A 22,454-nucleotide genomic window follows, 5' to 3' on the forward strand; every position below is an offset into this window, starting at 1 on the left:
CTGCCCTAAAATGAGGTCCCTCCCACAAGATATGGGCCTAGTTCAACTGCAAGGTATGCTAGTCGCCATCAACAGAAATGTGGCCTTATGTTGACATGTGTCGCTATGCATGTTTGTATGTTTTTATTGCTGAATGACTGACCATCAACATTTGTAGTGATGGTGATAACATTGGTGGACTTTGAAAACATATATAAAGAATGTGTTTAGGAGATATAATAAAAAATGATTGCAGAAATGATTGCATCAGGTTTTATACACCATTGGCTCAGAATCCTGTGTGACTGTTTTCAGGTAGATTTTGAGTTACATAATTTATTCTCCAATAGTCTCAGTGTGACAGTTACATCTACAAAATAGTTCAAATCGCCGTTGTCATATCATGGGGTCGTTAAAACCACATTGTCAACCTAAAGAGCACTGTCATGCCTACCAATGCTCAAAACATGTTATCCCTCTCTGCACCTCTCCATTCTCCTCCCTTCACTTGAAGTAAGCCTCTTCATCACAGGAAGTATAGCTTGTGTTGAAGCACCTACGATTAAGATAAGCCCGACCACAGCTGGACAATTACCTGCCAACTAACCTTTTCTGGAGGCACTTAAGGATGTAAGGACCCCTGAGGATAGCTCTGCCTGAGTGGAACAGCCTGAGAGAGAGGGGTGAGTGACGGCAGGAGAGAGGATTGAGAGAGACAGAGAAAGGGGGGAGATATGAAAAAGAGAAAGGATAGAGTGGTGAGTGGTGAGCAATGGAGAGAGAGAGAGAGAGAGAGAGGTGAACCATGAGAGAGAGAGAGAGAGAGAGAGAGAGAGAGAGAGAGACAGGTGAACCATGGAGAGAGAGAGAGAGAGAGAGAGAGAGAGAGAGAGAGAGAGAGAGAGAGAGAGAGAGGGAGGTTAGAAGGAACTGAGAGACGAGAGAGGAAGAGAGAGACTGTATCATGGTGAGATTACCTAATCCTCAGAGCATCCCAGTTGAAGGGCTTGTTCATGTCAGACGTGAAGGGGGCTTTGGCTAGGTTTACCCCAGAGAGGTGCACAGAGCACCAGTCTGCCTGTCCCATCCACATAACCTCACTGATGGCATGGTAAACTGTGTTTAATTGATTGCATGGAGCAGATGAGATTTCCAAGCACTTGCATTCATTAACAGAGTAGGTAGGGCCTTATTCGCCCACGCTGACTGCAGCATGGTCAGCCCTGGAGGTACTGGTCCCTCGGTGCACTGGATTAGGTTTCACAATGAAGGGTTATTGGAGAGGTAGACCTGAGGGGAAGACACAGAATCAGCAGTGAAATACCAGTTTTGTCAATGGTCATTCATCGAAAAGTGATGGCTAACTATCACCTAGTAGCAGGATGCAGAATTGGTGAGGTTCCTTTCCTGGGCTGTCTAAGGCACTGCATCTCAGTGTAAAGGCGTCACTTCAGACTCTACTTAGATTCCAGGCTGTATCACAACCGGCAGTGATCGGGAGTCCCATAGGGCGGCGCACAATTGGCCCAGTGTCGTTAGGGGAGGGGTTGGCCGGGGTAGGCCGTCATTGTAAAATAAGAATATGTTCTTAACTGACTTGCCTAGTTATAAAAAGGTTCAATAAAAAAATATAGAAATAGACTGAGAGGGCACTGAGAGGGCACTGAGAGCATGACTGATGCTGCAGGGACACAGGTACTTACACATAGTAAGTCAGATTGCTATGTGCCCAAAATATTTCTGATTCAATGCTTTATATTCTGTGTTCTCTAACCACAAGCATGTCCTACAGATCTCATTAGGAGGCAGATTTCCCTTTGATTGGGACATCAATGAAGATCTTCCTTTGATTGGGACATCAGTGAAGATCATCCTTTGATTGGGACATCAGTGAAGATCATCCTTTGATTGGGAAATCAGTGAAGATCTTCCTTTAATTGTGACATCAGTGAAAATCTTACTTTGATTGGGACATCAGTGAAGATCATCCTTTGATTGGGACATCAGTGAAGATCTTCCTTTGATAGGAAATCATCAGTGAAGATCTTCCTTTGATTGTGACATTAGTGAAGATCTTACTTTGATTGTGACATCAGTGAAGATCTTACTTTGATTGGCACATCAGCGACACAGTCTCTTAGCCATATCACTAAATAGGTGTGTGCATATGCGGAATTCAGGAAAACACTTTAATATAGACTGTGAAATAACCTGAAATAACTTTAAATAACCCACTATGAAGAATGTTGTTGTGAAGTGGTGTAGCAAGGCCTGCCATAGAGCATGTGGTTAGCAGTTAGCTGGTTCTACAGGTGTGTAGGGACTAGGGAAAAGCTGTAAATGCCTCCATTACAGTAAGAATAGCCCACTCCCAGGGCCTCTCCAGACAGCCAGTCATTACCCATCCATTGTGAGACCTGAGATGGAGCTGTAAGTATGGGAGACTTATGGCTGTGAGAATGGGCCTGGATGTTCTCCATGGGGTTAATACTACCAGGGTGTTGTGGCCAGCGCATAGAGCGGCTCTCCCCAATGTGCTCATGATTAGAGTCAGGGGTTATTTGGTGCTATTTTTACAAATATAGGGTTGATTTGTCTTAGGCCATTACCGTCTATTACAGCTAGAAGTCTTGGGGGAAAGGTGGGAAGCAGCAGACGCTGGCATTCTGCCTAAAGAGAAATCAATGAAACAAATTAATCCTTTGCAGGCTGCGGTGACACAGTCATCCATCATTCACGACCGCTTTTACACAGCGAATCAGGGAACAGGGAGAGAGCCCCAGGGGACGGGGCAGAAATCCACGCAATGCCAAGACCAGGGCAACGGTGTTGTCTGTCTACAGGGACCAGAGAGCAGAGAGTAGAGCGCAGAGCAGAGCAGAGCAGGGAGCAGAGCAGAGCAGGGATAAATACAATCAGGAGGGCATTACCATGAACAGCCATTATTACACAGTGTCTATCTCTCTTTCACACACCAGTCTCTCCTCCTGTCTCCAGCTTGTTATGCCACTCCAGGTTAATGGGAAGACTCATAGATGATCTTGATCATTTATTTACGGTGGACATATAGCCTGTGTATTGCTAATTAATGCTAGGATAGAGCGGGCAGATTAGGGAGGGAGTGAGACAGGGAGGGAGGTAGGGAGGGCACATTGAGCACATTGAGCATAACCTCGCCATGTGGCATCGCATTGTTCCAATTCCATCGGATTCTGCTGCATTGTTCCAGTGATGATGCATTCTGTTGCATTGTTCCAATGATGATGCATTCTGTTGCATTGTTCCAGTGATGATGCATTCTGTTGCATTGTTCCAGTGATGATGCATTCTGTTGCATTGTTCCAGTGATGATGCATTCTGTTGCATTGTTCCAGTGATGATGCATTCTGTTGCATTGTTCCAGTGATGATGCATTCTGTTGCATTGTTCCAATGATGATGCATTCTGTTGCATTGTTCCAGTGATGAGGCATTCTGTTGCATTGTTCCAATGATGATGCATTCTGTTGCATTGTTCCAGTGATGATGCATTCTGTTTCATTGTTCCAATGATGATGCATTCTGTTGCATTGTTCCAGTGATGATGCATTCTGTTGCATTGTTCCAATGATGATGCATTCTGTTGCATTTTTCCAATAATGATGCATTCTGTTGCATTGTTCCAATGATGACGCATTCTGTTGCATTGCAGATTCCAATGGCTCGGTCCCAGGCCCACCCATGAAAAGGCCAGGTGTCACCACCCACAGAATTACAAAGACCCCCCCCTCCTCAAGTGGAAATCCACACAACAGTGCCATATAAAGGTTAGAGCTCCATGCACGTATGGCAGCTACAGTACATGTGCCATTGGTACACCTCATTTCAGCCAACTGGAGACCTGAGATCAAAGCACATGACCCACACCAGGAATCATCCCTCCCTTCATAGATACATGCAGCTTTATTCTATTGCAGTGTGTAGCATCAGACAACAAAAGAAAATCAATTAAAATACCAACAAAAACAACATAGAAATAGAACTGATATTTATTGGTCATTTTATTCAGTGCTATGTTGCTTTCTCTGACAGGAATGCTATTACACACAATCATGATTTATGTAGGGTATCCTAGCACTGCATTGCATTAGCTTCCTCTGTTCCAGTATGGATCTGCCTGTGACGTAGTGGTTCACCTGTGGCGACCTCATGTGTTCTTAAAAAATGTAGTGAGTAGTGGACATGACTGGGGTAGAGAAGATGGTAGGATAACTCCCTGGGGGACTCGCAAGACAAGAGGAACCTTTGCTCGCCTGGTCATCGTAATGGGGGGGTGCCACTTACCTTAATGAGCCTCTCAAAGAAGAATACCAATAGCCTGACACAGGTGACAGCAGCATGCTGGGAAATCAGAGAGAAACTGGGGAGAGAGCGAGAGACAGGGGGGGTGTATGTTGCCAGAAATGCTACAGCCTACACATCCTGTTTAAACACTACATCTTTTCTCAGCCTCTACATCACTGCCCAGTTCTGAAGCCCCAAACACTGATAAAGAGTAGTTTAATACTAACATCCAATGGGTTTACTTTGCTTTTTTTGACTAACATCCCTTTATTTTTCCTTAGTCATTTGTAAACAAGACAGAACTTTGTAGAGCATTACATAAAAGTAGCGCATTAAGGTTTGTCTTCCTCTGAAGTTCATGTTCTGGAACATTTCCACAACCTTCTGCCATTATGTTTATGTGTGATAAGCTCCTTCTTACAACCTTTTGACGAGATAGATGTTCAGAGGAGGAGTATAGAGAGAGATAGAGAGAAAGAGGGGGAGTTGTTGAGGAAGAACATGTTGTGGAATGTTTGCTGTTCTGCGCCTGAACTCATTTGTCAAGGCTTGACCTCCGCTGGGATGCCTCGGGTCAATGGGGGTCACCCGAGGTAAACTTGCCGTGTGGTCACACACACACACAAACACAGAATCACAAACACATATACAAATGAAAATCTAAGTGAAGGAGAGGAGAGGCACAACTATGCCAAAATCATTTTGCCCAGCACAGTATAATACAGCTGCACATTCATTTCTAAATATGACAATAAGAACATTGACAATAAAACACTAATGGCATCACAAATACATTAGGTCTTGAGAATGTTATTTCATGTATAGCTTCTTAAAAGCAACAACACCATCCTCATAATGAATCTACTCTGCTTCCATTGACCATCAGGGCTGTGTGAGCTGCTGGGTAGAAGGGGTCAAGGTTAACTGAGTGAGGTTAATACACTCTGTTAAGGATATGTCTTCTGGGTCCATGCCAGGCCAGGGCAGTGAGGGCAGAAGAGCAGGCATAACTCATAACACAGTAGATATCTTCAACTGCAGACAGTACCTGTCTTTTAAGGCCAAGACAGTCCAACGCAACTGTTGTCCATGTGCAGCTGGTGGCCTTCCTATCAGCTCTGACTACAGAACATCGGACATGTTCTGTTCATTTCAAGATGATTCTACATGTTGAATCGCCACTGTTCATTAACACCCAGCAGGTGATGTACCGCGCTTGGGCCGCTGTGCACGTTGGTCTGTCTTGCGCTTTACCTGCAGACACAAGCTCCTAGTAGCAATCCTTACCTTGTACACAATCCATAAATCACAGGAGTACCAACCTAACCTGGAGTTTTGATAAAAAGTATTTTCTTCCTTTTTGATTATTTCTTAAGATGCCATTAGGAGAAGACTTGTCGACTCTGACCGCGTGACACGGTGATGCTCTTTATTCCAAAGGAAGGGGGACTTGCCACGACGTTCATTTAAATCTGAGAGAAAAAAACAACACAGAGACGTTGATGATAAGAGCTAGCTGCAGGAAGTGTGGGAGCCTCTTGAGCAAACAGCCTTATCATTGGCCCTGCGTGATTCATGCTGCCTTTTGATTGGCTTCCTGAGTCAAAATGAGGACTGACTTTGACCATGCCCTGTTCAAGGGATCAAGATGATAATACGGATCTAATTGCAGGGAGTGTTGAAGTTATACCAATATAATAAATGTATATTTTTGGTAAATTATTCCATCCATGAATCCATTACAACTAGTGAGATGTCTCAGTGAATTGGTGAACAGGGCCTGTGTAGCAGCAATGGAACTTACATGGCACTTACACGCTCACTCCCTGTCAGGAAAAAACACAATTAGTTCCTTATTTGATGATGAGAACACATACAGAAACATGCCGTATGGCTATTGCAATATAGTAATAACATATTGTCTGGTCCAAAGTTGAGTTTGATTTTGAATTTAGATATTTTCTTAATTTTGACCCCTCTGGCTTTCCTTGGGCAGAAACATCAAACAAATGTATTTTGAGCTTTATGGAGAGAGGGAACGACAGACGGTGAGCTTGAGAATAAAAAAATATTGAGCAGCAAAGTTGTTTTTCAGTAGGTGTGTTCTGTATACAGCAGGCACTGGTCTGTTACGTTGCTTTAGTTATAATTAGTATTTGATGCAGCCTGAAGCGAAATGGTTAAACCCTTTTTACCCTATCTGAAAGGTGAGGAGATATCATGTTTAGATCAACAGCTGAGGTAACACAGACTTATTTTTACCATCATTTGGCAGGAGAGACCTGACATTGTTTTTACTTGTGGCCAAAGGCCCTAGAAAGGGAAAGGGGGAGACCTAGTCAGTTGTACAACTGAATGCCTCAAACTGAAATGTGTCTTCTGCATTTAACCCAACCCCTCTGAATCAGAGAGGTGCGGGGGGCTGCCTTAATCAACATCCACGTCTTCAGCGCCCGGGGAACAGTGGGTTAACTGCCTTGCTCAGAGTAGCAATATCAAATATTCAATACAGTACAAGACAACTTTATTTTCCATTGGTTGCAGCAAACAACGTACATTTGTATTCTGCTCCCTTTTTAAGGAGCAGAATACAGACAGCACACATCGCACATCACAAAGCACACATCACACATGACACATCACACATCACACATCACACAGCACACATCACACATCACACATCACACATCACACATCCAGTTGAGGCGAGCAAAGGGTCAAACTGCCCCTGGTGCGGCGTAGCTCTAATAGTCAGATAATATAGTCAGCCAATAGCTGTGGAATTACTTGATCACACACACACACCTGCACTGATAGATACACACATGCACTTACAGCACTTGGAACAGGAATAGTGCAGACTCTCTATCTTCATGTTCTTGATTCATCACTGGCCCAGCACTAGCCCATCACTGGCCTAGCACTAGCCCATCACTAGCCCATCACTGGCCCATCACTAGCCCATCACTGGCCTAGCACTAGCCCATCACTGCCCTAGCACTAGCCCATTACTGGCCCAGCACTAGCCCATCACTGGCCTAGCACTAGCCCATTACTAGCCCATCACTGGCCCATCACTGGCCCAGCACTAGCCCATCACTAGCCCATCACTGGCCCATCACTAGCCCATCACTGGCCCATCACTGGCCTAGCACTAGCCCATCACTAGCCCATCACTGGCCGATCACTAGCCCATCACTGGCCCAGCACTAGCCCATCACTGGCCTAGCACTAGCCCATCACTAGCCCATCACTGGCCCATCACTAGCCCATCACTGGCCCAGCACTAGCCCATCACTGCCCTAGCACTAGCCCACTGGCCTAGCACTAGCCCATCACTAGCCCATCACTGGCCCATCACTAGCCCATCACTGGCCCAGCACTAGCCCATCACTGGCCCTAGCACTAGCCCATCACTAGCCCATCACTGGCCGATCACTAGCCCATCACTGGCCCAGCAGCCCATCACTGGGCCTAGCCCATCACTGGCCCATCACTGGCCCATCACTGGCCCAGCACTAGCCCATTACTAGCCCATCACTGGCCCATCACTAGCCCATCACTGGCCCTGCACTAGCCCATCACAGCCCTAGCACTAGCCCATCACTAGCCCATCACTGGCCCATGACTAGCACTAGCCCATGACTTGCCCATCATCACTAGGCCCATGACTTGCCCATCACTGGCCCATGACTAGCCCATGACTTGCCCATCACTGGCCCATCACTGGCCCATCACTGCCCATCACTGGCCCAGCACTGGCCCATGACTAGCCCATCACTGGCCCATCACTGCCCTAGCACTAGCCCATGACTAGCCCATCACTGGCCCATGACTAGCCCATCACTAGCGTTGGACTTCAGGATGTTCAGATCCAGCTAACATCTCTGATCATTTCACAAACTTTGCAGGCATCCATTTCGCTAATGATTACACCCCCCATATAAGATTCAAGATACCAAAGGCTGTGTGTGTGTGTGTGTGTGTGTGTGTGTGTGTGTGTGTGTGTGTGTGTGTGTGTGTGTGTGTGTGTGTGTGTGTGTGTGTGTGTGTGTGTGTGTGTGTGTGTGTGTGTGTGTGTGTGTGTGTGTGTGTGTGTGTGTGTGTGTGTGTGTGCGTGCGCATGCGTGCTTGCGTGTTAAAAATACCTTAATGACATTATTTTAGTATTATTATTTTTTGTATTACACTCATCTGCATGATTTGTACAATCCCACTGGGCACGGATGTCAATTCAACGTCTATTCCACGTTGGTTCGATGTAAATGGGGTGGGGTGTAATAATAGGTAGATACAGTCATCTTTTATACTGTTTGTGGATGTACTTCGCTATTTAACCTGTCTCGTGTTCATACATGTTTGGTTTTCTAAAGGATATCTTTGATTTTCAAATGAATTTGTTCAGTATCTTATAACCTTGGCTCACTTAACGTTTACTGTTTGGAAGCTGAATGTCTACATGCCAATTAGGCTATACACGCGTTTTATTATCGTGCCTTATCAAATATGAGAAATGATCACAATGAATGATATGTAACTTGAGAATGATTTTGTTCTGTCTTAATGTACCGTTAGTCTAAACGTGCTCAGTCACCCCCTATTAGGCTACAGCATGGTGGCGGTTCAGACAGACAACATTCTAATTGAGCGCATGCTGTGTGTTGGTTTAAGAAAACCATTATGGATACTTGAGGTGATGCCACTCATTTAACTACAAAAGATGCGCAATGACGCAGGCAAGTTGGAAATGTCATATTTTATTTCATCTCCCAGTTTCAGGGAGAACAAATGAGAAAAGCCACTTGTCTATGTTCTGTCTTTCCCTTTCTCTCTTTACTCCAGTTTCATAAAAACCCTGCTCCTTAAATGGTTATGTGCGGGTTGTATATTTGCACGGGAGATAATCTTGTTCTGACGTTTTGTCTTTGATCTATCTACAGTGTGTTTTCGGATAATGTGGCGATAGGATGAAAAGTAATTCGCGTGCAGAAGCTCCTGTATACTTGTTGAATTTCTCGAGAATTCCACCTTTGCCCTCCTGTTTCCCTGAAATAAATTACTGTTACGGGTGAAATTCCTTTATGCACTGCGTTTGGAACCTGTATTCGTGTTGCCTTTTTCCCTCTAGGTAGAATCGATGTAGTAGTCGAGTAGTAGAGAAAATGGAATTCTGCATTTAACCAGGCTAATTTCTAAAACTTTTGAAGCACTTTAACGTGGGGTAAAGGGTTGTCCTCATATTATATGGATTGATGTGATTTAAAAAGTCTCAAGACATTGACAGTAGGCTATCACAAGTAGCCTATAAGTGCTTGGCCATTGGTTGCATTAGTTAATATGGTATCGTCTCCCTTTCAAAATTATGATTTGGCTGTGTTTTGCTAATGTCTTCTTTCTTCGCCACCGTGGTATTAGGCGAATATAGGCTACCACATTAAGACGCTATACGTGTTTTGAAGGATTTTGTCTGCCTTGAATGGCGTGATGCACACGTTAAACTTCGTTATAGGCCTACCGTACGCATTCATTTGACCCCTTCTTATACAGAACCACGTAATTTATGTCACTTCGACCGTTTTACCACGTTAACAGCTCAGAAAATGTGTTTACTTTGATGTCGCCACTGGTGCTTCCAGTTGGGTTTTTGGTGAACTACAATATTACAGCAGAAACATGAGGAGTTTCAGTGCTAATGGATTTATGATCTCGGTCTCTGACACCATTTAATGTAATTAGCACATATGCTCTAAATATATGATGGTTTTGTGAGCGATAAAGCCATTACCCATCGCATAAACTGACAGTCCCTCTAACTAAACTTCAACCACAAAGCTAATTGGAAAAGTCATTTCGGCTTCAATTGTCTACAATTATAGCCGTGGCAGTAGCCTCAGAATCCTAGTGTGTGGTTCTTCATTCATCATGGTGTATTTTGACCGGTGAATGAAACTCTGAAGAAACAATCCCAACTCAACCTGTTAGCTACTTTGATCTGTCTGTAATTTTGTCGAAGCTGCCTGCATTAAGCATAGCGACCTTAAGTGGTGAGGCTCTAAAATATTTTCCCTATTTCTCACGAATAGCTTTTCCATTAAGAGCGATTAGATGATGTCTATTCAAAGTTGCTGATCCATAGAGAAAATGGCTGCGGATAAAATACGATTTCAAGTGACCTTTTCGTCCCTTTCACACCAATCTGAGCCCCCGAATAGTTAGGGATCAGATTGGGGAAAAACCTCCTCCTCCTCTCTTTCAACCCGTAACGACTCAAAGCAGAGGGGGCTCTCAGCAAACCCTCCAACTCACACATTAAAGTATAACGCACAGCTCGGGTCTGAAGAAAGCAGCAACATTGGCCATCTTCATTTTGTCTTTATGTAATTCATTATGCAACATGTATTTTTCAAATGAATTTGTAAATGTGGTTCAAAGTTGAGAGCCAGTTATAACAAAACCAGGCTACACTGAACACATCAAAACAAATACAAATCTTACAATTAGCTATAGGCAAAACTTGTTTCAAGTATACTATTGAATAGGTCTATCTTATATAATTTCAGTGATACACTATTGGGGAAAAGTTTGAAAAGACGCAGATGAAGGATTTTTTGAACCATCTGTCTTCAGAGGTTTCTGTTATCTGTTAAAACATAGTTATACTAATTTAAGTTATTTTCTCATTTGTAATTATTGGAGCTCATTCAACAAATATATGTTTTGTTATATGTAGTTGCACATGTAACATAGGCTATTATGCATATTAAGTGAATAATTGACAACAGCACACCTCATTTGTTAATGAAACGTCTCTACACTTTTTCATAGTTATTTTACACTTGTATTTTTATTGGCAGAAATATAGGCTAGTTATATATTTTTGGAACAACACACCACAGCAATTTCTTCTAGCAAGTTAGCTGTTCAGTTATGGGCAGATGCTCAAAGGTGCGCATGGATTGGAAAAGCATAGATCGTGTGTTACCCTCTCCTGAAGAAACGTAATACGTGTTTTTATAGGAGGCATTTCGACAGAGGCCTCTAAAACGTCAGGGAAAGCAATAGATGGAGCTGGAAGCTTTGAACGGTGTAGTGACTTTATAGATTCCCTATACTGGAGCGCCTACATAAACTGAACCAATGAGGATTGTATTATTAGCTATTTTCCTTCAACGTGTTTATTAATTATCTGAAATGCCGATGGGCTGATATTTTCCCCCGTGTTCACTGAAGTAGGAGGTCAGTCTATCATGGCCTTTTATTGCTTTCACAACTGGTCCAAGAATTCATAACGCTCGATTGACTGCTTGCAGAAGCGAAAACGTGTTTATGGGGCGCAGTTGCCCTGACATTTATTTATTTATTTGTTATACAAACGGATAGAGAGAGACCGCATCACTTGGAAATTAGCCTAATTTAGCCTATGTTTTTAAATATATTTGAAGCCCACGTAATCTAATCTATTTTAACCTCTAACTCACGGTAGATGCTCAGCAAACCATATGCATGATCTGATTCATATAGGCCACATGTGCAAATATAGCCTATACTGCACTGCGAATGGCATTTTATATTTTTGGTAATAACACAGAATTATGTCACATACTTATATTTATATGCGTCTTGTTTTAGGGAATATAGGCTAACTCAAACTATAACATAGACATTAATAGTAAGTTCCTGCCATGTGGAACTTCAAGTGGCATTTATAGCATCAACTTAAAATCTGAGACACAAGGGAATCGAAGTTTAATATAGTCTCGCCAAAATCGTATTTCATATAGGCCTAGCCTATGCTTTTGTCAGTATTATCGCTCGATGTAAGTTGTGTGTATGCATCAATTATCTACCAAATAATCGTAAAAACTGCTTTTAAATTGACATAATATATTCTGCTCATCTCACATAGTGGGGTTGAAAATGTATCTGCAAACTTTGCAATTAAATAATAATCATTTGATTATCATGAATGCCCTACATTTTCATATGACTAAACAAAACAGACAGAAAGTGTTCCAAGAACTATCGTCATGCCTGTACTATGCCTCACCAGCTCAGTCGTATAAATGCCCTTTAATCCGTTGAAACTATCGATGAGAAACCGGCTGCTATCGATGTTTTCATTATGTGATCATACAACAAATAGCCTTGCACAGGTGAGATGCTCATAGCCTGGAAAGGGTCCCCTGAATTGCGGTAACAGCATCAACGATGTTCGTATATATTGCTGACGACAGTTTTAAACGGATAAACGGGTTCGTAAATCAGTAAAGATGTCAAGGAAAGGATAGAAAGTACGGTTAAAAAGTTTCGCCCTGGAATGTAGCCTAACAGTGGTTGCTTGACATTTAGACAGATAAACTAGATAACGGTTGCCTACATGGGTTGCATGGTAGTGTGGCGAGGCTAGAATGTATTGTTCATTCCTTTAGAGCTTCTTGTGAATAGGTGGAAGATAAATAAATGTTGTACTTGCCTGGCTGGTGTTAGCCAAATTCAGGTACCGATGTTTCCCGTCCACTATAGCCTAATAGTTGTCGCTGAGTGCTTCTTACCCTGCTGTCCACGTTCTCTTTTTCTCTCCTGTTTTCGTGCTATAGCCTTCTTCCCGCTGCTCTCATTCACTTTCACCCCCTCTCTCTCTCTCTCCGTCCAGCTCTCTTCCCGATCTGTGGAGTAAAATCTTAATGATACACTTACAGAAAATTCTTTGTCCATTTTAATCTTATTCGTTTCACCTTTTCAAAGAGCTGGAGACATGACCGGGAGTCTCCGTGCAGTGTCCGAGACAGGGACGGGAAGAGTTCTGTTGTTGAATACTTAAAAACACCCATTCCTCCTATGCGTTAACAAGGGGGGTACTTGCATATTTGCGCTCCATTATCTTTTAATAGCTGACTACACTCGGACAGACATAACAAAGGTATTCATAAACTATTCACTTTATTTTCAAATACCCTGTACTCTATTTAAGTTCGGCTATTATGGGATGCATGTCGGCGCACCAGGCTTGTAAGCACACTGAATACACTTCTGATGGCTTTGGTTACCATGTGGGCGAAATGTTGTCATATTCCATCTACCCCGTGTCAATGTTATTTGTGCTAAGTTCCACTAATTTTAAGTGATTTTACCCTGGAAGGTCTTTCCTAAATCTACAAAACAGGCACCAGCTGCTCCGTTTGAAATCTTCATCAGGAACACAGTATCTGTAAAAATATAAATAAAGCAATTTTCATGAGTTTATTTCTTGTCTTTATTATTTTACAAAGTTGATAAGAAAACTACATGCATGATCACAGTGAGTTATGCATTACTATGTGGATGTAATTGTATACTGTACGCTAGATGGCAGACCGATCCAGACATTTTTGAGTTGGAGACGCATGCAGGCTTCAGTATCCACATACAAAAAGCCGGAATTCCCGTGCAATTTTCAAACAACTTGACATGATTTTGAATTATTGTCATTATAAAACATAATATGACACCCGTTCAGTGATTGTGTAGGCCTTAAAATCTCAACTGTTATAGAGTATTTGTTATTTGTCGATGTAATTTTGAGATTCGCTGGCGCCATCGCACCCTGTCTGCCTATTCTAACACGAATTATCTATTATGCAGAATTTCTTACATTGTATTTTTTCCTAATTTGATCCAGTGACTTTGGACCCGAATTTTGACAATGTAAATGTAAAGTTAAGCATATACAGTATTACACACCACCAAATGTTGTAGGCTATAATAAAACACACGATACATCAATAATAATATCCCCCGCATGTATAATGAATATGGTAGTCGCAAACAAACCATTTAAAACTTTGAGGAATTCTATGCCAGTCCCTTTCGCCTAGCACGTTTGTTTATTTCACGTGCACAAAGCTTTGTCCTCGCTTTTACCCTTATTTCGGCCATTCTATCCAGGGTTTCCTCCTCTGTTTGTGACAATAGACTAATACTAATCAGGTTTCAAAGTAAATAGCAGCGCAGGGCGAGCTCAATGTAAATTGTGCTTGTCAGAGACCCCAGTCGTAGGTAGCAAGGAACCAGGACTCTAACCAATGAAGAGAAAGAGGCTTGGCTAACCTTAGCCTCCCATTTTCTCTCTCTCCCCTCAATGCAGGGCTCTGGCCAGTCAGTCGCCTTTGATTATCAGTTGCCAGCAGCCCCTCTCTTGGCTCCTTGACACGAGCACCATATAAGGCGTAGCGATCTCCATAGAAACGTGTCAGTTTCAATAGTAGTGTCAAAGTTCACTATATACAGACATTCGCGCAGATCCCCGTTTCGGAAACATTGCTCTGCTGGTCTTCCCGTTTAAACGCATTCAATTTTGGGTCTCTCCTTCTTGCATATTCTATTAGTTGTTGTTTTTTGTTTTTTATCTTTTCGCCTTCGCTCCATTGTACTGGAGAGGTGAAACTACACGGGCACTTCGGCGACGCGGTCTTTTTGCTGGTCGAAATGAAATGTATTTAAGAATATAGATGTAAAATTCCGCTCTTCAGTTTTTCCTCCCCTCCAACAGCGAAGACGGGAGTAAGGAGCAAGGAAGAAAGGAGAAGGGAATTTATTTCTCGCAGCACTTTGGATCGCATCTATTTTATGTTCATTTCTACGCCCATGTGAATCGCTCCTGCCTCCTTTCTGGCTATTTTATAACGAACAACATTTTTTGTTACGGCTGGCTCGCTTTTTCTTCAAGATTGGGTTCCTGAATGGCTGACTGCAATTTACATTGGAACTGGCCTCCCGATACTTGCATATCCTGATCGGGTGCCTATACTATCGCCTCCTGTATTTTCAATGTATTGATCGTGTTCTGCTCCCTTCTTTCTCTTATGAGATTGTTTTTTCCGATTTGACTTTGCACTGTTGTGTTTGAGATATTTTTTCCCCCTTGCTTTATAAATCCCAGCGATCCGTTCGCTTTAATAGCACTTTCCGGGCCCGAGATATGGCAATGGTAGTTAGCGTCTGGCGAGATCCGCAGGAAGACGTGGTCGGAGGACCTCCAAGCGGCCCCAATCCAGCAACACAGCCGGCGAGGGAGCAACAGCAGGCGGCGTCGGCAGCACCGCACACTCCGCAGACCCCAAGTCAGCCAGGACCCCCGTCAACACCAGGGACTGCTGGAGACAAGGGGAGTCAGAATTCTGGACAGAGTGGCGCACAGCATATAGAATGTGTTGTTTGCGGAGACAAATCGAGCGGCAAGCACTATGGTCAGTTCACCTGCGAGGGATGCAAAAGTTTCTTCAAGAGGAGTGTCCGAAGGAACTTAACGTATACATGTCGTGCCAATAGGAACTGTCCCATTGACCAACACCACCGAAATCAGTGCCAATACTGTCGGCTGAAGAAATGTTTAAAAGTGGGAATGCGGCGGGAAGGTGAATATCTTTTTTTAACGGCACTTATGATGATGCGTACTACGTTTCATTGACAACTAGGGCTGCCATGTTGCATAAAAGGTCACATACATACGGCTGAGCACATTGCACAACCATGTTTTTTGAGGGGATGTGTATGTGTGCGCATTTAGCTTATAGAGAGGGTCAAATGCAATGCAGCTACAAACGATAGGGAACCGGTACGAGTCGTAGGCTAAAACAAAGCAGCTGTTTATTTTTGTGTGTGTGTGTGTGTGTGTGTGTGTGTGTGTGTGTGTGTGTGTGTGTGTGTGTGTGTGTGTGTGTGTGTGTGTGTGTGTGTGTGTGTGTGTGTGTGTGTGTGTGAGAGAGAGAGAGAGAGAGAGAGAGAGAGAGAGAGATAACATGCATGCTAATGCACGTCCTTACATGTGTAGTGATAGACTTGTGTTTGGTTTGTCTGTGCTTTAAGACGAACAGACAACATAACCACATCGTCTCCCTGTTCCATATGCTGACTAGGCAGATTAAGCAGCTTGAGCAGGCTGACGTTAATGCTAGAGAATTTGTGTGGTACACATTTGTTTAGCCTCGTAATGTATGATAGGCCGTAACTTTCCCTCTCTTTGGAGCACAAATTATAGCTTAAACACGTATTTTAAATTAACCACCAAATTACCATACATGTTATTTAATATTATCCCCCCAAAATATTGTCAACAAAAATACAATTAGACCAATTATACTTAATGCACATTGTTAAAAGATTCTTCCTCGACTGAACTATAGGCTTAGAAGGCGTTTACTCTTATTGTGCTTGATATATTTTTGCCACTCTTCTTCAGTGCAGCATAACACATATGTAATGGAGGAATACATTAGACGAAATGAAACTGACACATGGGTTGCAGTGAACAACTAGATGTAGCGTAGGTCTAAATGGCATTGTAGGCCTGTATTAAAGCATCCGTTATGTTAGATATGTAAAATGTGTGTGTGTGTGTGTGTGTGTGTGTGTGTGTGTGTGTGTGTGTGTGTGTGTGTGTGTGTGTGTGTGTGTGTGTGTGTGTGTGTGTGTGTGTGTGTGTTAATCTAGATGCGTGCCTAGTCGATACTTATGTAGAAAGTGCAACACTTAGCATGTAGGCTACGGTCACTCTTAAATATTGAAAATATTATTATTTATTTAAACAACACACAATCTTACACACTATGTAATGTACAGTTTGAACTAGATTGTGATGGGAAATGTTACTCCCTTATCTCAGAGCAGAAAACACTAGCTTGCCTAATGCTTCTCGGCATAGGTTGCACATGCAACAATGTTCATCAGTTCTGGATGCACATTTCCTCTCCTTCTCTTTCTTTTTGTCAGCGGTTCAGCGAGGACGAATGCCTCCAACCCAGCCGAACCCAGGGCAGTACGGGCTGACGAACGGGGACCCTCTGAACGGCCATTGCTATCTCTCCGGATACATCTCGTTATTGCTTCGGGCTGAGCCTTACCCGACGTCCCGATATGGAAGCCAATGCATGCAGCCCAACAATATCATGGGTATTGAGAACATATGCGAGCTGGCAGCTCGCTTGCTCTTCAGCGCCGTGGAATGGGCGAGGAACATCCCTTTCTTTCCAGATCTGCAGATCACCGACCAGGTGTCCCTTCTCAGGCTGACGTGGAGCGAATTGTTTGTGCTAAACGCGGCTCAGTGCTCCATGCCTTTGCATGTGGCCCCTCTGCTCGCCGCGGCAGGCCTCCACGCTTCTCCAATGTCTGCGGACCGAGTCGTGGCTTTCATGGATCACATTCGAATCTTCCAGGAGCAGGTTGAGAAGCTCAAGGCCCTCCACGTTGACTCGGCAGAGTACAGCTGCATCAAGGCGATAGTACTCTTCACATCAGGTGAGTGTTTCCAATGCCGCTGCTGAGGCCTCCTCTCTAATAGGCGGGCAGTGAGGGGGTAGACAGGGAGAACAACACTGACACAGAGGCCATGGCTGTTTAGTGCAGGCTACTCCATGCTCTTTTGACAATGGCTTGCTGCAAATATCCACAGTGATACATTTTGTGTGTTACTCAGAGCGTAAGAGAAGTAAACAAACCGACTTTCAAAAACGTAATTTTTATGTGTATTTTACTCCCAAGTAGGAATAGATTGAAAGACAATATACTATTTAATCACTGTGGGACAGTATAAAAAGTGAATCGCATTACATTTTGTATAAGTCTGATAACTAGGTCTACAGAAGTGTTTGGTCTATGTAACAGGCGTTTTTTTTAATACATGATATGCATAAATAAAAGCAGAATTGCGGTGTGACACCTGATGTAGGCTGTGTACGAGTTGCGGCACATGTTTTCATGTTTTGTGCGCACAAATATGTGTCTTGGTAAAACAGGAAATAATCCCTAGCTGCCTATTCAAAGAAATACTGATTAAATAGCCTAATATGTAATTGTTTTTACTCTGCTATACATTTTTGTCAGAACAACGGTATGCTTGAGATAGATTCGGAATGTATTTAGTTTAAAGATATTTCCTCTCACAATTATTTTCTTGTAAAATATTAGAATCCCACATTTTGAAAAGAAGGCATAGTCTACATATGACCGGTCATTACTAGATCTGGCTGAGCCAAGGTCACCGTTCCTGTCGCGTGTAATAATATAGATATTTGGGGTTTGATTGTGGACACTTGCTGCCATTACCATTTGCAAGCAGTCGCATAAGGATAATGGAGAATAAGTAGGCCTAGTGGATAAAGAAGCCTAAATCGACCGTGACTCAAAATAGCTCTTATGTGGCTCTTTTGAAGTGAACAAATTGTCATTAAATAGCATTATTTCAATCAATACATTTCACAATTAAGTACCATTTTGAACATCATTGTGTTTTGTAATATGTGTTTTTATTGTATTTTCTAGAACATATTTTCAATCTCGATGTCCTCAAAAAACACTATGCTTGGTGACCACCTATAGCCTAGCCTAAAGTTGCCTAGCATCAGCATCTTTACTGAATTATAGCCTATTAAATATATCCTATAGCCTACTCTGAATAGCTAAATATATTTCCTTTCGTATTATATTATGCATATTATATTATGTTATAGGCTATTATATTATCAGCCATATCCATATAGTATTTTGTAATGATTATTTTTTAAATCGTGAGGATTGTATAGCCTACAGACAGGTTGAGTGACCAGTGAACATGTTTTGACCATGGCCCATAAACCCCCTCTCGTCCTCTAGTTTGCCCTCCTTAGTGACATGAAGACTTTACCACTGCCTTTTCTGCTCGTGGGGACATTTCTGTCCTTAGCATACAAACATTATATTCTCGTTTTGTAGGCCTACATGTGACTGTGCCCTTTTAGGCACATTTATATGACCAATCAAGCCCTCCTGGTTTACCTATAGCCTACCTTTGCTAATGCGAATTTAATTTTTTTTTTTTTTTTTTCTAGGCTGTTAGTCATTAACATAACATGACGACATTGTGTGCCTTGCTCCAAGTTGTTGTTACGTTATTAGGCTATATCCAATTTAACATAAAATACAACTACATAGATAGTTGTTTAAGATGACTAGATTTAGCCTTGGTTCTGTCCATTTTAGCAAGAGGCAACATGCATAACAAACTATAGTTGTAGTCAAGGTTTACTGTGTTGACATTTATTTATTCAAAAATGAAACCCATAGGGGTAGCCTAGTTTAGATCGTTGTGTGTTTATGATTAGTATTATGTCCAGTTATGCATTGTAGGATATTTTTCATAATCTGTTTTCACATACTTATTCAATGTGAATCTATGAAATAGATGTCTTTATGTGCAGATATTTTCAGGTTGTATTATGACGCAAGGGTTAGTTCTATGTTTGGTGAACTATGGGGTGCCCTTTCGCGAGCTTTCTTTTGGCTCATGCATTCGCTGCAGCTCAGTCGTCGATATGATTTGAGCTTAATCATTGTATTTCACAAGTTTATATTTGCAAGATGCTTTAAAACGTAATTAATTTCGCCCTTACTAATTGTTTTATCTATTAAATATAGACTATCAAAGTTAATCCAAACGGATTTGCATACATGGGACTGTGTTGCCTCGTCTAAGATCATATAGTAAATCAACCCAAGATCTCCGCGTTGGCCCCGCGCAGTCCGTGAGTTCATAAGGTTATTGTGTCTGGCCGTAGTGAGTTATCGCCCTGAGAAATTAAGATGAGGTTTAAAAGCCTCTCGGATACCATTGTCCGGTGTTTAATGTATTGTTACAAAGCAATGGCTTAATACAAAATCGTCAGGCCTATGCATAACGGTCCAAATGCTATTATGCTTAGCCCTGCACAGCCGTTTAATGTAGATTTCTAGGCACAGCAGTATGCCGTGGCCTGTGCGATAAACAGTTTCGCTTGTAGACTACTATGCACAAACATATCTGAAGACATTAACATTGAGTGCATTTCACCATTTAAGCCAATGTGCAATGAACAACCCCCGACTATATAGGCTACGAACAAAACACATGTCGCATGTGTTGTTGTGCTGGCTCCTTTTCGTATTTTTACGTGTTTTTTTGCGTGACTATTGACTTCACCCATGCTAATAAATGTGATTGCTTCCAGGGCCTTTACTAGGCTACATTGAAAAACAGGCCAAGCATGGTATATCAAGAAAAGAGCGGTGAAATGTCTTAACAGCTTATCGAGAGCAGCTTAATTAGGTCATACTATAACCATTGCAATTTCACTTTCATCAATGTATTTTATACGTTTCCATGGAATTGTGTCCCCTGAGTCAGAAACCACGAGTGGGCCTTCCTACCTTTCCCCCTGCTCCCTCGATTGGAACTGCAAAACGCTATACAATAAATAGGCTTATGCTGCACACCATTTCCCATGCCCGTTAGCTGCATATTCTTTGTTTTGATTGGTTTATGAACGTGTAGAGGTATCTGCCTCTATGTGGTGCGATCCCCACTTAAACAGATCGCCATTGTTTATTCTATATGACAGTTCCTCTTACTCAAGGTGACGTAGCATGTTTGGGCAGTGTGTTTGTTAATTTCACTTTGTCAATAACACGTAACGTTGATGTTGAACGATAACCAGGGTTCTTTTGTGTTTCTCTTTTGCCTGCACAGACGCTTGCGGCCTGTCAGATGCGGCTCACATCGAAAGCCTGCAGGAGAAGTCTCAGTGCGCCCTGGAGGAATACGTGAGGAGCCAGTACCCTAACCAGCCCAGCCGCTTTGGCAAGCTCTTGCTGCGGCTTCCATCTCTCCGCACCGTCTCCTCATCGGTAATTGAGCAGCTGTTCTTCGTCCGCTTGGTAGGTAAAACTCCTATTGAAACGCTCATCAGGGATATGCTATTATCCGGGAGCAGCTTCAACTGGCCTTACATGTCCATCCAATGATCCGAATGAGAGTGACAAAAAGAGAGGAAAAGGACCAAAATTCAGCATCCCGAACAAGAAGACTATATATAGGACATTTTCTGAACATATTGGAAGACATGACATGTTTGTTTTTTGTCTTCTGGGACTAAGATCTGAGATGGAATACGTTATGTACAGAAAATATGGAACTGGACACCTGTTTAAAACCACTCTCATCTTCAAGAACAGTACTCTTCATTTTGTAAAATACTAGTCTTTATTTTCCTTTTTTGTAAAAAAAAAACCAAACAAATAAAATGAAAAACAAGACTTAGCGGGAAAATAATGTTTCCAAGCAATTATAAGAAATGTCCTGTGTCTATGTACCCCTCTGTTTTGTATTTTTTCTGGTTCTAAACCAGCTTTTCTGTGATTCTATACTAATAATTTTTATATAACCTTTTGCTTCTTATTATGAGTGCGATATATATGTTGTCGAATCTACGTTCTCCGAGAATTAAAAGTTGAAGTGAAGGGAATTTAAAACAGAAAAATAAAGAAATTTAGACAAATAAGATACAAGTCTAATCGCTATGACAATATCACTACTGATGGTTGAACTATGGACCTGCAACAGCAGACCGACCTCGTGGACATTTTGACGAGAGGACGTCTTGCTCCTGGTTATGAGTGTTTGAGGAGTCGATCATCAGTCAAAGAGGAGAGACATGAAAATCAAAGCACTTTTAATATATCATTTCAAATACATTTTCTTTGTTTAGTCTTGAAATTTTCATTGTTTCTTGAATTTTATTGGTTGTTGCCTTCAATTTGCTTACTTCATAATGCAGCTTTTGCAGAAGGGTCGGTTGATGAAGTTGTGTGATGGTGAGTGTACTATTAAAAAAGAAATAGGCAACAATGTCTCACTCTCAAGAATGTTCTTCTGAAGATCGAGATGCGCACTCATGCTTATTGTGTGGGATAGCATAATGCCACTTATCTTCATACACATGTTTAGGCTACGCTTGCCTTATATGTGCGTTTTCAAGTGTTGTCTTGCATACTACACTCCAAATTCTAATTCATTATAGGCATTTTGCCTCTATTCCTCCCAATGGAGCTTGGCGAACGATGGGAAAAGATAACACTATCATGTTATGCTATAGGAAAGGCGTTGTTTAGATTGGATGGCTGGTAGGCTACTCAATGCATAGCAATATGTTACTGTTTCACCTAGTCGCTCACTCACGACTGAGTATAAACACAACGATGTGCGGAATTAGACAGTAGTAACGCTGCTCGCTGCCTGTGAGCGCATTAATGTTTCATACTTTCCCAGACAGCAATGAAAGCATGAGCTTCTCTTGCTTTCATTGCTTTCATTAAGCCACAAGCCTA

The 22,454-nt window shown here is 42.3% G+C and overlaps 1 protein-coding gene and 1 long non-coding RNA gene across 4 annotated transcripts; one reads left to right on the top strand and one right to left on the bottom strand.

The window, feature by feature from the left end:
• Window positions 1-3,988: 3,988 nt before the first annotated feature.
• LOC135520290 (uncharacterized) lies at window positions 3,989-14,374 on the bottom strand. Of its 3 annotated transcripts, none has more exons than XR_010452371.1 (3): window positions 14,112-14,374; window positions 12,775-12,967; window positions 3,989-5,773 (listed from the first exon to the last, which is right to left on the bottom strand). It is a non-coding gene; the product is annotated as an uncharacterized LOC135520290 (long non-coding RNA). The 3 variants fall into 3 exon arrangements; XR_010452367.1 differs by lacking the exon at window positions 14,112-14,374 and adding an exon at window positions 13,037-13,352; XR_010452363.1 differs by lacking the exon at window positions 14,112-14,374 and having other exon boundaries at window positions 12,775-13,360.
• An 84-nt stretch (window positions 14,375-14,458) lies between these two features.
• LOC135520212 (nuclear receptor subfamily 2 group F member 1-A) lies at window positions 14,459-21,975 on the top strand. The gene is made up of 3 exons (XM_064945639.1): window positions 14,459-15,694; window positions 17,049-17,576; window positions 20,818-21,975. The coding sequence occupies exons 1-3, from the start codon at window positions 15,259-15,261 to the stop codon at window positions 21,090-21,092; spliced, it is 1,239 nt and encodes a 412-aa protein (XP_064801711.1). The 5' UTR covers window positions 14,459-15,258; the 3' UTR covers window positions 21,093-21,975.
• Window positions 21,976-22,454: the final 479 nt, after the last annotated feature.

The sequence above is a fragment of the Oncorhynchus masou genome, chromosome 1 (assembly GCF_036934945.1).
Source record: "Oncorhynchus masou masou isolate Uvic2021 chromosome 1, UVic_Omas_1.1, whole genome shotgun sequence".
In the NCBI taxonomy this organism is placed as follows: Eukaryota; Metazoa; Chordata; class Actinopteri; order Salmoniformes; family Salmonidae; genus Oncorhynchus; species Oncorhynchus masou.

What these genes read in the sequence shown, in the direction of transcription:
- LOC135520212 (XM_064945639.1), top strand. Translation starts at nt 15,259, where the DNA reads ATGGCAATGGTAGTTAGCGTCTGGCGAGATCCGCAGGAAGACGTGGTC. An exon ending in AGTGGGAATGCGGCGGGAAG is followed by an intron (nt 15,695 to 17,048) that starts GTGAATATCTTT and finishes TCTTTTTGTCAG; the next exon opens with CGGTTCAGCGAGGACGAATG. An exon ending in GATAGTACTCTTCACATCAG is followed by an intron (nt 17,577 to 20,817) that starts GTGAGTGTTTCC and finishes TTGCCTGCACAG; the next exon opens with ACGCTTGCGGCCTGTCAGAT.